Source organism: Podarcis vaucheri (genome assembly GCF_965113315.1).
Source record: "Podarcis vaucheri genome assembly, chromosome: 12".
NCBI lineage: Eukaryota > Metazoa > Chordata > Lepidosauria > Squamata > Lacertidae > Podarcis > Podarcis vaucheri.
Genome location: NC_138750.1, coordinates 64,905,724 through 64,921,917, shown reverse-complemented (window position 1 = coordinate 64,921,917; position 16,194 = coordinate 64,905,724). Strand labels below are relative to the sequence as shown.

The 16,194-nt window shown below is 51.9% G+C and overlaps 1 protein-coding gene across 1 annotated transcript in view; it reads left to right on the top strand.

The window, feature by feature from the left end:
• The window catches only part of KCNH2 (potassium voltage-gated channel subfamily H member 2), a 91,647-nt gene that overhangs the window by 26,385 nt on the left and 49,068 nt on the right, over positions 1-16,194 (top strand). The window contains exons 3-5 of the mRNA XM_082192188.1: positions 5,158-5,322; positions 8,445-8,882; positions 10,410-10,624. Of these exons, the coding sequence (XP_082048314.1) occupies positions 5,158-5,322; positions 8,445-8,882; positions 10,410-10,624 (818 nt within the window). The remainder of the gene's footprint in view (positions 1-5,157; positions 5,323-8,444; positions 8,883-10,409; positions 10,625-16,194) is intronic.

Genomic DNA, 16,194 nt, shown 5'->3' with positions numbered 1-16,194 from the left:
ACGGCTCCTGGCCAGCGTGGCTGCGCTCTGCCTGCACCCTCTGAGGCAGCACTGCTGCTGAATCCCAGTTTCTGGAAGCTTCAGGAGAGGAGAGTTGCTCTGGGGCTCCGATCTTGCTTCTGGGTTTCCCATTTGGGCATCTGATTGGCCAAAGTGAGAACAGGGGGCTGGACTGGGTGGGAGCAGGCTCTTCGGATGCTCTTCAACATCTGGCGGACCAAACCTTCCCCACGGCCTGCTTTGTGGGGCACATTTTGTAAACTCTATGGGGTTGCCTTTTCCTAAAATAAACATTTCTCAGGTCTGCTGCCTGGTTAATGGTGAAGGGGGGAAGGAAGGACTTTTCTGATGATTAAAAGTTTTCAACCAGTTGACCAAACCAATTAGTTGATGAAACTGTGATTAGCTGTGATTTTCTGGACTAGATGACCCTTGAAGTCCCCCCTCCGACTCCCAAATTCAGGGATGCAGCAATTCTGCATTTCTCTGCCCTGAGCTCTCAGGGCTGCCAATGGCAACACTAAGGCAGGGCCGCCACCTTGTGGCCATAGTGCAGAAATGCACCACTGCAGTGCAGGACGGGTTTTCTATGCTATCCGTGGCTACCAGTCGGCTCACTCGCGGGATCACCACTACCTAGATTGAGGTTGAACCCTGGCAAGTACTGTTTTGTGGGGACAGGAGGCGGGCAGGTGTGGGGGACTCACTGGTCCTGAATGGGGCAACTGTGCCCCTGTAGGACCAGGTACGCAGCCTGGGAGTCATTATGGACTCACAGCTGTCCATGGAGGCGCAGGTCAATTCTGTGTCCAAGGCGCCTGTCTACCAGCTCCATCTGGTACGCAGGCTGAGACCCTCCCTGCCCCTGGACTGTTTCACCAGAGTGGTGCATGCTCTGGTTATCTCCCGCTTGGATTACTGCAATGTGCTCTACGTGGGGCTACCTTGGAAGGTGACCCGGAAACTGCAATTAATCCAGAATGCGGCAGCCAGACTGGTGAATGGGAGCGGCCGCCAAGACCACATAACACTGGTCCTGAAAGACCTACATTGGCTCCCAGTATGTTTCCGAGCACAATTCAAAGTGTTGGTGCTGACCTTTAAAGCCCTAAACGGCCTCGGCCCAGTATACCTGAAGGAGCGTCTCCACCCCCATTGTTCAGCCCGGACACTGAGGTCCAGCTCCGAGGGCCTTCTGGCGGTTCCCTCCCTGCGAGAAGCCAAGTTACAGGGAACTAGGCAGAAGGCTTTCTCGGTGGTGGCACCCTCCCTGTGGAACGCCCTCCCACCAGATGTCAAGGAAATAAATAACTACGGTATCTGACTTTTAGAAGACATCTGAAGGCAGCCCTGTTTAGGGAAGTTTTTAATGCCTAATGTTTTATTATAAAAAAATTCCTTCCAGTAGCACCTTAAAGACCAACTAAGTTAGTTCTTGGTATGAGCTTTCGTGCGCATGCACACTTCTTCTTCAGATATCTGAAGAAGTGTGCATGCACACGAAAGCTCATACCAAGAACTAACTTAGTTGGTCTTTAAGGTGCTACTGGAAGGATTTTTTTTATTTTGACTATGGCAGACCAACACGGCTACCTAATGTCTTATTGTATTTTTAATATTTTGTTGGAAGCCACCCAGAGTGGCTGGGGAAGCCCAGCCAGATAGGCATGGTATAAATAATAAATGGTGATGATGATTGTGATGACTGGGCTTGCACGTTCCTATGATCCTTGTGAGCGAAGCTGTGGGGAGTCTCGTACTCCCAGCAGGGTCACCCAAGGCGGTAAGGTCAGATGGGAGGTCAAAGACAAAGAATGACCCGAGAAGTCCTCAGCGGCAGAACAGGCGGATGATAAGAAGCGATATGTTACAACCGCTGTGAAGGTCGTTGTGATACTCACGCCATCAGAACAGAGCCTTACTGCGAAGACTGTGTGTTGGTCAGAGTGCCCTGATCTCCACACATAAAGCAAATTCACACACAGGCATGTTCCAGAAATCTATTTATTATTTTCATTGCCACAATCCTACACATTGTTGAAGGGAAACTCCCTGCCGGGGTAGAAATCTTAGACTTCAAAGTCCGCTGTGGACTTTTCATGTGAAAAGTTACTTTTTAAATATACCAGGAAAGGTTCCCAATTCTCCTTGACAGAGTCTTGATTTGTGTTTCTTTTCGGTGCCCTCAGTTTTGGCCTCTCCGTCTTCCATGATTTCCACCAGCCCTTCTCCCTTTGAGGTGATTCTCTCATCCCTCCCCTTCTGCACAGATTCCCTGCTGCTGTGGTTACATGCATGAATAGAGTCTGTGCTTTCTTTGGGATTTCACTGCCCGGTATCCCCAGCAGGAAGACTTCTGACCTCTTGGGAAAAGCCACTTAATTTCCCCCCTTCATTTCATTATATATCATGTCCCAATAGGCCACGAGGGATGGCCACCAACTCTGATGCTTTTAAAAGAGCATTGGGCAAACCCACGGAAAAGACGGCTGCACCGCGTTTTTAATATTCTGTTGGGAGATAATAATATTATTATATTGCCTGGGGTTGGTTTGGATGACCCTTGGGGTCCCTTCCAGCTCTGCAGTTCTGACTCTGGGGCTGAGCTGCTCTGCCTGGCCTCCTCCGCTCTGCCGTCTCCTTGGGCGGGGAGGGGGGGTTGGGCTCGGAGTGTCTTTAAGCAGATTCCCAGAAGATTGCAAGATCCCAAATCCCTTGAAAATGAGGTCAGTACAACTGTCTGCCCCCCCCCCCGTCTGCCATGCCTGTGGAGGCCTCTGCCCTCCCCTGGGGGGGGCAGGATTGAGCCCTGCATTCTCCCACCCCCACAGAAGGAGAACCCCACCTTTCCTCTCCGCTTGGGACCACGTTTTGCGGCAGGAACGTCGCAGGTCTGCTGCCACATAAGGGGCAGGGGAGGGTATCTGGGCAGCGAGACCTGGGCCTGGAAGAGGGCCTGGCACCCCCTTTGCCCGCTTCCCCCAGCCGCTGGGTGACGAGAGTGTGAGATAATCCCCCTGCAGCCAGCGGAGGAGTGGGGAAGGGGCTCCCTGCGCCCAGAACCTCACGCCTGCCTGCGGGATTAGTGCTGCAGCTGCTAAGAGCGCTGCCTGGATTAGGGCTGGCCCGTCCCACTCGCTGGGTTCCTGGCGCTGCCACCCCACGGGCACATTCCTCGCGTCTGACGCTGCCAAGTCGGTGGTGGCCCCTCTTCCTCCCGCAGCGAGGTTTGGTGCCAGGAGCAGATGGCATTCCACAGAGTTTGTGGGTATCAGCTTGGAATTGCAGACAGACAGGCCGTCATCCGACCTCTGCTAAAGGACCTCCAGCGAATCACAGAATCACCGGCTTTAGGGTTGGAAGGGGCCTTTGGGGGGTCATCTAGCCCAACCCCCTGAAATGCAGAAATCACAGCAAAAGCTCTCCTTTCTGGTCACTTGGGTCCTCCCCTCCAGAGCAATGCAAAGCAAGTTTTCTCCCTCTTCCTCTACACAAGACATGAAAAGCGGCCTGCCAGGCTGGAGCAGGATGCCAGCATCAGTCAGGGGGATCCGGAAATCAGGATCGTCAGTCAGTTATTTCCCTTTAGAAGCAAAATTAAAGAAAATGGACAGACTCCCCTCCCCAAACAGCTCCCTCTTAAACTGGAGATTTAATAATATTCTCTGCAATTATTTTCCAATGTGTTCAAGATATTTCTTTGTTTTCTGTATTTCCTCTCCCTTATCCTCTAGTAGCTGGCTGCTTTTATTGCTCCTTTTAAAAAAAAATAGTTTCATTACATTTCATGCAATTACTATAAATATTTAAATTTTAATCTTTTTTTTTTAAAGACACATGTCTATTTGGGAGGGTGTTTGGATTGTGGCAATTGATTCTTGCTGTTTTAATGGATTTTGTGGGTTTTTGTGGATTCTTAATCACTTGTCAAGCACCCTGTGACAAAGGGCTGATTGCAGATTAATAATCTGAATGAATAGGTAAATTGGAAGAAAGGGAAAAGTTGCATTTAAAGCACACCCACCCAAGAAGCTTGGGAAACTGAATTTGTCTAATCCCCTTTTCAAGCCTTCCAGGTTGGTGACCGATAGGGCTGGGCAATATATCAATATATCATCTAAAACCGGCTTGAAGTCCATATCATGATATCAGTCTCTTAATGGCCTCTCCAAGGCAGTGCTAGAAGCTGAGATATGAAAGCTAGGAGCCAAACGGCACCTTAAACTTGGGTTTCGGTTGCTACAACTGAATGCCCAGGCACCCTGCCGATCAGTTGATTCACCAAGCAGTGCAAGACCCATAGATGCGTTTCTTTGGGTGCCATGCTGCCCCCCAAGCCAGCCGACTGGCACGGCGGCATCACCAGCCAGCCAGATGGAGATGGTAGTCGCCAAACCTGGCAAGCAGACATCGCGGCTTCCTCACAAAAGGCTGCTTGCCTGTTGCAAAATCAATGTGACTGGCGCCCAGTCACCGTATTTTTCGCTCCATAAGATGCACCCTTTTCTTCCTAAAATGTAAGGGGAAATGTCTGTGCATCGTATGGAGTGAATGCGTAGTCCTGGAGCCGAACTGCCCAGGGGCAAAAACCAGATTGTGCTTTTGGGGGGGGGAGAGGGAAGGGGGTGTTGAAACAAAGCTGCCGATCGTTTGCCAATCAGGGAGAAAGATAAGGGATGCTAGAGATAAAGGAGGCTGCCTGGGAGGGGGCCACAGTGGTGCAAAAATGTGGTTACAGAGCATGGATCCACATGGATCCTCAGGATTTTTGCATTGGGTCAGCCCAAATTCACCATCAGATCACATGTCTGTGGCCACAGCGTGAACCACAAAAATCATACATCCACTGTTTCATTCAGAATATTTTTTTTCTTGTTTTCCTCCTCTAAAAACTAGGTGCGTCTTATGGAGCGAAAGATATGAGTAGTTCTGAATGTTGCTCCAGGGACATAAGGGACCGGGGGGGGGGGATGCCAAGGATGCCAGGGGGTCCTAAGTCTGCCTCTGCTTCTCGTCTCCAGAGAGAGGGAGAAGAGCTGCTCTCTCTTTCTGCTTTCTCGGTGCTGCAGAGCATTTTACAAACTTCCCTCCTCTTGCTTCTTCCTTCCGGAAACCTAACCCCCCCTTTCTCTTCTGCTCCTTTGCCCTCCCCCCCAGGGAGCTGCTTCCTGTGCCTGGTGGACGTGGTGCCCGTCAAGAACGAGGATGGCTCCGTCATCATGTTCATCCTCAACTTTGAGGTGGTGATGGAGAGGGACCTTCGGACCAGCCCCGTCAAGAACACCAACCACTGGGTCTCCCCAGCCGCCTGGCTGCCCACAGGTAGGGGGGCTCTATGTGTGTGGGGGGGTCACCCTCCTGCAACCCCCACCCCACCCCGGAAGGCTCCAAGGCAACCCATACACAGGTGGAACATGGGGTTTGAGGAGGCCCTCAGCCCCTGAAGGGAATGGGGCCCTTTCTATGTCCACCTGTCCTTTGTCCACAACAAATTGCCGCTGTTTTTTGTGTCGAACATATGCTATATGGCAGGGATAGGCAACCTAAGGCCCGGGGGCCAGATCCAGCCCAATCGCCTTCTAAGTCCAGCCTTCATATGGTCCGGGAATCAGCGTGTTTTTACATGAGTAGAATGTGTCCTTTTATTTAAAATGCATCTCTGGGTTATTTGTGGGGCATAGGAATTCATTTATTCCCCCCCAAAATATATATATATAGTCCTGCCCACCACATGGTCTGAGGGATGGTGGACTGGCCCACGGCTGAAAAAATTGCTGACCCCTGCTATATGGTAATTTATGGACCTAATAGGTATCTAAAGCCATTTGCACATCACAAAATATGTCTTTTATCAAAGCAATTGTTGAACTGAAATACAATGAAGAAGAAGTATATTAATTGTGAAATAATGACCAGTGATATTTTAGGGAGCAGGCTAGCAGGTGTGGCCCCTGACTTACATCGTAGGAGCCCACGCAACACAAAGCACGGTTGCTGCATGTAGGTTTTATTTTATTTGTTTTCTATCTTATTTTTTGAAAATGCACATCCAGTGGTTTTTTCCCCTTTAATTTTTTTGGGGGGTCCCCAAGAGAGCGGGGCCCTAAGCTAGAGCTTGCTGAGCTTATACGTCAATCCAGCCCTGGGGGGTCTGGAGGAGCCACTCCCCCCCCGCTGGGACTCCTGCCCACCCTGGGCTGCCCAGTTCCCCCAGGGATGCTGTCTCAGCCTGCCTGCCCCCTTCCTTGCCCTCGGCTTCAGAGGGGCTGCCCACCCTTGGTGGCTTCTCTGCTGGAAAGTGACATTTATTTGGTCAGAGGTGGAGCCAGTGTGGTGTAGTGGTTAAGAGCGGTAGACTCGTAATCTGGGGAACTGGGTTCGATTCCCCGCTCCTCCACATGCAGCTGCTGGGTGACCTTGGGCCAGTCACACTTCTCTGAAGTCTCTCAGCCCTACTCACCTCACAGAGTGTTTGTTGTGGGGGAGGAAGGGAAAGGAGAATGTTAGCCGCTTTGAGACTCCTTCGGGCCGTGATAAAGTGGGATATCAAATCCAAACTCCTCCTTTTCATCATCATCATCTTCTTCTTCTTCTTCTGGGGAGGGGAAGGGTTAGTGACTTCAGAGCACCGGCCAATCCGTCCTGTGCCCAGCTGGTTCCTCCTGCAAATGGGCAGAGCTGGTTTCTCTGGAGTTTGGTCCTGGGGAGGTGGCAGTGAGGGGGCTTCTTCCAGAGCAGGCTTTCGCCTTCATGCATCTGAGGATGCGGGGGGGGGGGGGGCGAGTCCGAGGCTCATTCCTACCGGGGTGTAAATCAGCAGGGAGATCTGAAAAGCAGCCCTGAGAGCTAGAACTGCCCACAAAGGTTCACAAAGAGCAAATTTCTTTCTTTCTGTTTGAAATATTTTTATTCATTTTGATCATTGCACATTTGCACTCAAACATTTTATATAATCATTTCATGAGATTCTCTGAATCTCGTGACTCCCCCCCCCCCATCCCCTACATGGGTCCTTGTAACAGAAATCTATATATCCGTACATTCTCCACAATTTTCATTTTTCAAATTATTCATAATCTTCGTCACTTTACAAGTGCTTCTTAGAGTCCAACTAAACTTTTGATCTGCTTACAATGGTTTCCTAAGTAAATTTCATTTTCCCCCCATTCTTTTTCAAAATCCTTCTTGATTCCTGCGTCTCCTGGTTGGTTTTTCCATTTCGGCAGAGTCCAGCCGTTCGGCTTGCGATTCTTCCTTAGTCGGGATTATTTCTTCCTTCCATCTCTGAGCTAGTAGCATCCGTGCAGCTGTTGTCGCAGACAGAAACAGTCTTTTCTGGTCTTTTGGAATCTCTGTACCTATAATTCCTAATAGGAAAGCTTCTGGTTTTTAAACAAATTTTAACTTTTTTTTACTTTTTTAATATAAATTTTTATTAGTTTTTTAACGTATCATTTTCAACAGTAATTAAACATACTTTTACATCTTATTCAATTTTTTTGACTTCCATCAATCCTGTCTGAAAATTTTCCAATCTAGTCTCTTAGTATGCATTTCTTATTTTCCCTATTAAATTTCAAACTCATAACCAATATCTCTATCTTGTTCTACTTTGTAACGCTTCGTATATTTCTCCTTACAAAACTTCTTGTAGTCCTACCAGCGTAATTTGTTGATTACAGTTGCTCTTCAAATAATAAATATACTTCTTCCAATCTTCTGTAAATCTCTGGTCCCGCAGGTTGCAAATCCTTCCTTTCACTTTTGTCCAATTCTGCATAGTCCATTAATTTCGTCTGCCATTCTTCTTTCGTCAGAATTTTTTCTTGTTTCCATTTCTGGGCTAACAATACTCTTGCTGCAGTTGTTGCATATAAAAACTCACTAACATCTTGCCTATTAATGTCCTGACCTATAATACCAAGTAAAAATGCTTCTGGTTTTTTTAAAAATGTATATTTCAACATCTTATTCATCTCACTATATATCATTCCCCAGAAGCTCTTTACTTTTTTACATTCCCACCACATATGATAAAATGTTCCTTCTTTTTCTTTACATTTCCAACATTTATTATTTGTCTCATATAATGTTAACTGTCTTTTTTCATTTCATTATATATCATTTCCCAAAATGATTTTGTTACCTTACACGTCCACCACATATGATAGAAATCTCAGGACCCTACAGAGGACAAAGAGCGTTCAGTGGTGAGGACTAGAATCTAGAATGGTTGAGTCGAAGGGACCCCCCAGAGATCATCTAGTCCAACCCAGGGCAAGGCTGAATCCCAGCCAAAGAATCTCTTGATGGGGAATTTCTCAGGTGCCCTCTGGGAAGGGTTGCAATGGGGCCTCATCCTGGGTGAGTTGGGAGGGGGCTTCCCTTTCTCTCTGGGAGGGGCCAGCCCCTAACACCTCCCCCCAACTTTTAACCCTTTCCAGGTCGGGGCAAGTCCTTCCGCCTGAAGCTCCCAGCGCTGCTGGCTCTGGCGGGCAGCAAGCAGTCTCTCCCGCAGGATGACCCGGACGAGGCGGTGGTGGTGGTGGACTTCTGCAAGCAGAGCAGCGAGTCGGTGGCGCTGGACGAGGTCACCTCCTCGCTGGACAACAACTGCCTGGGGTGCGGGGAGCCCGAGGACCGGCAGGCGCTGATGGAGCGCCAGGGGGGCGGGGCCTCGGAGCCGCCCATCACCCACTCCTCCCCCCGGGCCGAGAAGACCCGCCTCAACCTGGACGCCTCCTTCTCCAACTGCAGCCTGACTCGCACCCGCTCCCGGGAGAGCTTCTACAGCGTGCGCAGAGCCTCCTCCGTGGACGACATCGAGGCCATGAAGGGCGAGGGGGAGAAGGGCCGCGGGCACAGCCGCCACGCCAGCACAGGTAGGGAGAAGAGGGGCTGGGGGGGCGCAGGGTCTTTTCGGTCCCACGGCAGAGTCAGGGCGCTCCAGTCTCTCCGACTATGTGGGACCTTCGGCACACTCGGCATGGAATCTCCCTAGCGCAAATTAAAGCGCTCACAATAGGTTCCACATATACAATCCACCGGTGCCAACTCCAGGCGGCCCTGGGGGACCCCAAAAAACGGTCGTGGGTGCTCAGCACCCATCTGCGGGACCTTGGGCATTGCTTCCCGTCCGAGGCCTCGGGGGGCCTTGGAAGCAGCGCCTGAGGCCTCGCAGGGCCCCCACTTCCAGGGGCCACGAGGTCACGTGACATCAGCATCACTGGGCACCCGTGATCTGGGGCCCAAGTTGGTGCCCCAACGCAATCAATGGATTTAATTAAATAGTCTCCCGGGACTTCCTGGTTTGGGATCGCAAGCAGCAGGGAGCGTGGAAAGGCTGCTGTGAGCTTTTCCGAGCTTCACGGGGGCTCGGGGGCAACGCAAAGGCACTGCGACCCCCCAAAATCTCCCCCGTGATCTGGGGCCCAAGTTGGCGCCCCAACGCAATCAATAGATTTAATTAAATATATATACTTAAATGGACAAGTAGTAGAATCCTAGAGCTGTAGCGTTGGAAAGGACTAAAAGGGTAATCTAATCCACCCCCCTGCAAGGCAGGAATTTAGATTGATGATGATGATGATGATGATGATGATAATAATTTTATTATTTATATCCCACCCATCTGGCTGGGTTTCCCCAGCCACTCTGGGCAGCTCCCAAAAGAACACTAAAAATAGAATACAACTTCAAACATTAAAAACTTCCCTAAACACGGCTGCCTTCAGATGTCTTCTAAAAGTCAGAGAGTTGTTTATTTCCTTGACATCTGATGGGAGGGTGTTCCACAGGGCGGGTGCCACCACCGAGAAGGCCCTCTGCCTGGTTCCCTGTATCCTCACTTCTTGCAGGGAGGGAACCGCCAGAAGGCCCTCGGATCTGGACCTCAGTGTCCGGGCTGAATGATGGGGGTGGAGACGCCCCTTCAGATTTTATGCACAAACAGTTGTTTGGGCTTTCTCTAGCAGTGCATGGCACAAAAGGTAAATCGCAAAGAGTTGAAGATGTTTTTCTCAAATGTTGCCAAGGGCCAAGAAAGGCATTGTGGGCCAAGGCTTGGACCACCCCGGCACAGTTAACCTCTGGAACTCCCTGCCACAGGAGCTGGGGTGGCTTTGAAGGAGCGTTGGGCAGAGGAGGAGAGGGCTGCTGGCGGCTCCTGCTTGTGGGTTTCCCATGGGGGCAACTGAGTGACCCCTCTGAGAGCAGGAGGCTGCACTCGGTGGGTCCCCTTGGGACTGATCCAGCCCCTTCTTGTCCATCTCCCTGGAGGCTCAACTGAGCCTGGGACTCGGATCTGAGGCTCCCCTGTGTGTTGGGGGGCAGAGAGGGGTCTCGAGGGACGGAGAAGGAGGCCGGCAAGCTCTCTGGGGTATCCCACCTGGCCTCTGTGTCCCTGGCAGGCGCCATGAACAACGTCCGCAGCCACCTGCTGAACTCCACCTCCGACTCGGACCTGATCCGCTACCGGGCCATCAGCAAGATCCCCCAGATCACCCTCAACTTTGTGGACTTCAAGGCGGAGGCCTTCCTGACCTCGCCCTCCAACGAGAAGGAGATCATTGCCTCCAGCAAGCTCAAGGATCGCACCCACAACGTCACCGAGAAGGTCACCCAGGTAGGCTGGCCGAGCGGGACCTGGAGGTGGTGGTCAGGTGTGGGCAGAGACACCCAGGGGTGGCCTGGCATGGGCTGGCAGACGTGCCCAGAGGCTCCAGCCGCTGTCTCTGAGAAGGGACAGGGACCCTTCCAGCTGTTTATTCCATTTGATTTTGATTTAATAGTTCTGCACTGCAGGCAGTTGGACTTGATGACCCTTTCGGGGGGGTCTCTCTATGATTTTTGATTCTGTAGCTAAGTTAGGGCCCCATAGAGGGGCTGCAGAGGAAGAGATGAAGGCATCGTTAGTCTTTATTACGTTTTATCTTGATTTAATATTGCTGCACTCCTGGGGTCTGCCCTGGATGACGCTTGGGATCCCTTCCGACTCTGCTATTCGACGATTCTAGGACTTGTATTCTGCTTTTCCAGCAACAAACGTCGAGCTCGCAATAATCACAACAGCAAAGGGGGGAATGTAAGCACCGTCATGTCAAAGGCAGTAAAACAAAGCAGACAGCTGCAACAAATTATGCATCCAAACAATGAATGCGGATAAGTAAAATCATAATTCAAAATGAATGCGGGCCCTGCCTACGCTGAGGTCTCCATGGCACCTCAGTGGATCGGGCCCCTGCGTCCCAAGGGCTCAAAGTAATCCTTGGGGGTCTGGAAGGGAGATGGGATGCCCTCTGCACGTGCTTGGGTGTCCTCTATGAGAAAAGGCGTTCCAAGCACTGGAGGGTTTCTCTCCCAGGTTCTGCTCTTCCTTTCTGCGCCTGAGTGTTAACCTGTGGAACCCCCTGCCACATGAGGCAGCGATGGCCACCAACTGGACGACTTGGAAAAGAGCATTCGCTAAATCCATGGGGGGGCTATGGGGGGGCTCCTACCCAGGAGGGGGGAGTTGCTCTTGTGCTAGAATCCTGCGGCCAGATTCCCGGCGGGAACATCTGGTTGGCCACTGTGAAAACAGGACTGGATGGACCCCCTTTGCCTTCAGCCAGGCTCCTTTGATGTTCTTGTGGAACCTCCAGACCCAGAGGCAGTCTACCTCTAGACCATGGGTAGGCAAACTAAGGCCCAGGGGCCGGATCCGGCCCAATCGCCTTCTAAATCTGGCCCACGGACGGTCCGGGAATCCAACTCTACAGTTCTGTGATTTCCTTCCTGCCTCTCTCTGGTTGCAGGGAGCTGGGTGTGGCGGAATTGGGGAGAGCCCGGTGGAGCCCCAACGCCTGCCTCTTCCTTGCGCCACTGCCTTCCACCCCACCCTTTGGCATGAGTTTTTGCAGACCTTCTGCCAGGGGTGAGGTCACTGCATGCTCCTTTCGCCCAGGGGTGAGATGTCGTCTGTCCCAGGTTCAAAGCCAGGGCTCAGCCTGGGTGTCTGCTTCCCGGGCCGAGAACACAGAGGTGTCTCTGGGCCACGTGCAGAGTGCCTCTCTTGCCGCTGCTTTTCCGTGGGATGAGGGAAATTAGTGTGTCCTTCAGAGAAAGTGCACATCTCTCCTTCCAGGAAATTGATGGAGGGAAGATCTGCGGCCAGAGAGGGGGAACCATATTAAAATGCTCGGCGGGATTTATAGATGTTTTCTCCCTCCGTCTCGCTTGCAAGACTCTTCCCCATAAAATATGACCCTCCCTCTCCCCGCACGTCCTTCACGCGGCTGCCAGGCTCCTCGTGAGAATCTCCAGGCCGCAAGGAGGGCGGAAGGAGGGAGAGCTCTTCTGCCATTTTAGTGGAGAGATGGGGAGCTCAATCTGAAATAAAAGGAATCCGCTTGAAGCAAGTCACCCAGAGAGCCGGACGGAGCTTTGCTCAAGCTTCTCTGCAGAAGGGGCTCCTCCTCCTCTGGGCTGTGAACCAGCGCACGGATCCTGGCCTGATCGGAGGTGCTAGGAAGCAGGTGGGGGCAGTTTCTGCGCTGGGGGGTGGGCTGGGGAATTTAGTCTCATTCAGACTCAAAGTTTTGTTGTTGTTGAGTCGTGTCCGCCTCTTCGTGACCCCATGGACCAGAGCACGCCAGGCCCTCCTGTCTCCCACTGCCTCCCACAGTTTGGTCAAACTCATGCTGGTCCCTTCGAGAACACTATGCAACCATCTCGTCCTCTGTCATCCCCTTCTCCTTGTGCCCTCCATTTTCCCCAACATCAGGGTCTTTTCCAGGGAGTCTTCTCTTCTCATGAGGTAGCCAAAGTCTTGGAGCCTCAGCTTCAGGATCTGTCCTTCCAGTGAGCACTCAGGGCTGATTTCCTTCAGAATGGAGAGGTTTGATCTTCTTGCAGTCCATGGGACTCTCAAGAGTCTCCTCCAGCACCAGAATTCAAAAGCATCCATTCTTCGGCCATCAGCCTTCTTGATGGTCCAGCTCTCACTTCCATACATCACTACTGGGAAAACCATAGCTTTAACTATATGGACTTTTGTCGGCAAGGTCATGTCTCTGCTTTTTAAGATGCTGTCTTGCATCTTAGGGAGGCCATCCCTACCTGAAGATGCCGTAATATTAGAGTCTACCGTCCACCCACTTTCTCTGCGCAGATACTGGTGGTTAGGTAAACTTCTTTCTAAACTAAAAATAAAAAAATTGTCCAGTAGCTCCTTATAGACCAACTAAGTTTGTTCTGGGCATGAGCTTTCGTGTGCATGCACACTTCTTCAGATACACTGAAACAGAAGTCCCCAGACCCTTATATGTAGTGGGAGGGTGGGGTGGACTATTACTCAGAAGGGCAGCAGGAGATGGGCAATTGGCTCAATGGGTCTGGTCAACCTGTTAACGACTGCAGTTAGTCCTGAATTTAGCATGTGTAATGAGACAACTGTTTAGCAGAGCTTCTCTTTCTTTCTCTGGGAAGTGGTGAACAACGAGGAAGGTGTTTTAAAGATGACTCACCAAACTGTAAAGTCTCAGTCAAAAGGTTTTATTCCCAGACCAGCATTAAGGTTGCAAAAGAAATGGGTTGGCTGTTAACATGAGCATTACACTATCAAACAAAAGCCTTATCTCCTCCAGCACGTTGTGAATCACAGCAACAGGCCTCACAGGCAAGACTCTTCAGAAAGACATTTTGCTATGGGGCATCTGCAAACAGAGTGGTCTCCTTTTTATTAGCACTTCCAGCTGACACCAATTATGGTCACAGTGCCACTCCCAAATGTAAAGGAAAAAACTCTGGAACCTGTCAGAAACTTCAACTTGTTTCTTTGCAGAATGATTCCCTAACACAGGGGTCAGCAACGTGCAGCCCATGGAGCAGATGCGGCCCACAAAGGCCATTTTACTGGCTCCTGAACCCACTTGGTGAGCCCCCTGTGCACCGCGCTAAACTGGCACATTGCGGCGCAGGGACTCACCGAGCAGCGCCAAAAATCGCGTCTGCGCACACACAGATACCAGAAATCGCTTCTGTGCATGCTCAGACGCCGAAAATCGTTTCTGCACAGGTGCGACTTTTGGCATCTGGGCATGTGCAGAAGTGATTTCTGGTGCCGTGGACATACGCAGACACAATTTCCAGTGTCATGCCGTGCCGGTCCGGCCCACGGACGATCTCCGTGGGAGTGATCCAGCCCATGGCCGGTAAGCCTTGCTGACCCCTGCCCTAAGACATAAGGAGTCAAACCCAAGATCTTGCATGCAAAGGAGACGCTCTAACCACTGACCTACGGGCCCCTAGAGCTTGTCTTGCCCTAATTCTGCCTGCCATTTGAAACCCTTTTTAACGCTGGAACCTGGCCTGGGACCTCGGGCAGTTAATGAATAAATACAATAATAGTTGTAATTAATCAACAAGGAAAACACTTAGGGGGAAGTTGCCCACCTCACACTCTTCTTCTTCTTCTTCTTCTTCTTCTTCTTCTTATTCTTATTATTATTATTATTTTTATTTACCCCACCCATCTGGCTGGATTGCCCCAACCACTTCCACACTGATAAGGGCAAAGAGGAGGAGGAAGCTGCCCCTCCCCCCCCAAAAAAATAGGGCTGTGAGTGAGAGGATGCAAAATCCCATCAGAAGCTCCATGGCCATCTCTCTTCCTCGCCCCCCCAGCCGCCCCCAGCACCCTTCCTCTGGCCCCTCCCAGGGTCCTGGCTCTCCCCCCCCCCCCGCAGAACTTGTCCAGACAGAATGAGGCCACTTCCTTGTGCCTGTGGTGGGGAGGGGCTGTGCTGCGCTTGCCAAAGTGTGCGTCCGCTGCCCCCCCTCGCGGCAGCCAGCGATGGGTCCGTCAAGAGCGGTGTGCACATTGGCCTGATGAGGCTGGCATCTTGCCAGCGCCTGGCAGCCTCAGCTCCCCTGAGTACCTGCACTCAGGATGGGCAGAGAGAGAGGAACAGGCTGGTAATTAAAGCATCTCCCCTCCGAAGAAAGGTTGGCACATTTGGGGAAAGGTGATTAAGGGGGATTTGATGGAGGGGTTTTCAGATTAGGCCTGGCGTGGAGGAAGCAGAGAGAGAAGCTGTCAGAGCTGCTACCAGGTCCCAGCTCACATAGGACCACGCCACACAGCGTCCACTTTAAAAGAGTCTTTATTGAGTTACAGGTTTCATTTCCGAACTGCAGCGTGCAGCTCTACACCTTCTGCCCTAGGTCGGCGTAGACCCATCTGAGTCCCCGCCTCTTGCACACCAGCTTAATACCCTAGCCTTGCTCCACCTCCTTCGCCTCTCCCTACGTCTCTGGGTCCTTCTGCCCCCCTGGGACTCCTCCCTTCTACTCTCCTCTGACGCTGACCCCCCTGATCCTTCCGCTTCCTTTCGGCGGGCTTTGGGACCTGGCTCACTCTCCGGGCTGCTTACTGCTCCAGCTTCCGCTGCATTTGAACTTGGCGCGCGCGCCCAACTCTCTACTTTCCTCTTGACCGTTGCCTCGCTCTCTGAGGAGGGCGTGACCACCCCTGACTCGTGCCCTCCCTCCTGCTGACGGCCTCCGGAACCCGATGCCTGGCTGCCTTCCTCCCTGCTGCTCTCAGTCTTGAGCGTGGGTCCCGACTTCCAGCTGCTGCTCTCTGAATCTCCTCTGTTCCCTTCCTCCTGGGGTGTTCCCCCGGATCCCCCCCTTGCTCTGCTCACTGGGGCTCCCTTTTGGGAGTCCTCTGACTCACTGCTTAGGCTTGGAGATCTCGGGTCGTCATCATCACTCATTCTCCCTTCGGCTTCCTCCCCCTCGCTCTCTGTTTCCACCCTTCTCTGCGTCTCTGCTTCTGAACCCCTGACATCCATCCCCCCCTCGAAGCCCCCCCTTCCCCCCTCCCCGCTGTCAGGTGTGGGTGCTGGGTGCTCCATCATCATGGGAGGGAATGCTGGATACAGGTCGCTCCCCGTGGGTGGCCGCCAACTGAAGACCTCCGAGTCTTCCCCCTCGCGGTCGTCGACGTTGACTTGTTGCTCTTCCATCTCTGTACCGCCGTGCTCGAACCCGAGGTCCTCCCCGAACACGTCCATGTCAGTCTCTGCGTCGGTCGCTCGACCTGGCATCTCCAGCCACTTCCTGCGCCATTGCTCCTCTGGTCGATCGTCCCACCAATACGAGTTGCCTGATGCCGAACCTGCCGGTGAACCTTCTGGGGAACGGGTGCTC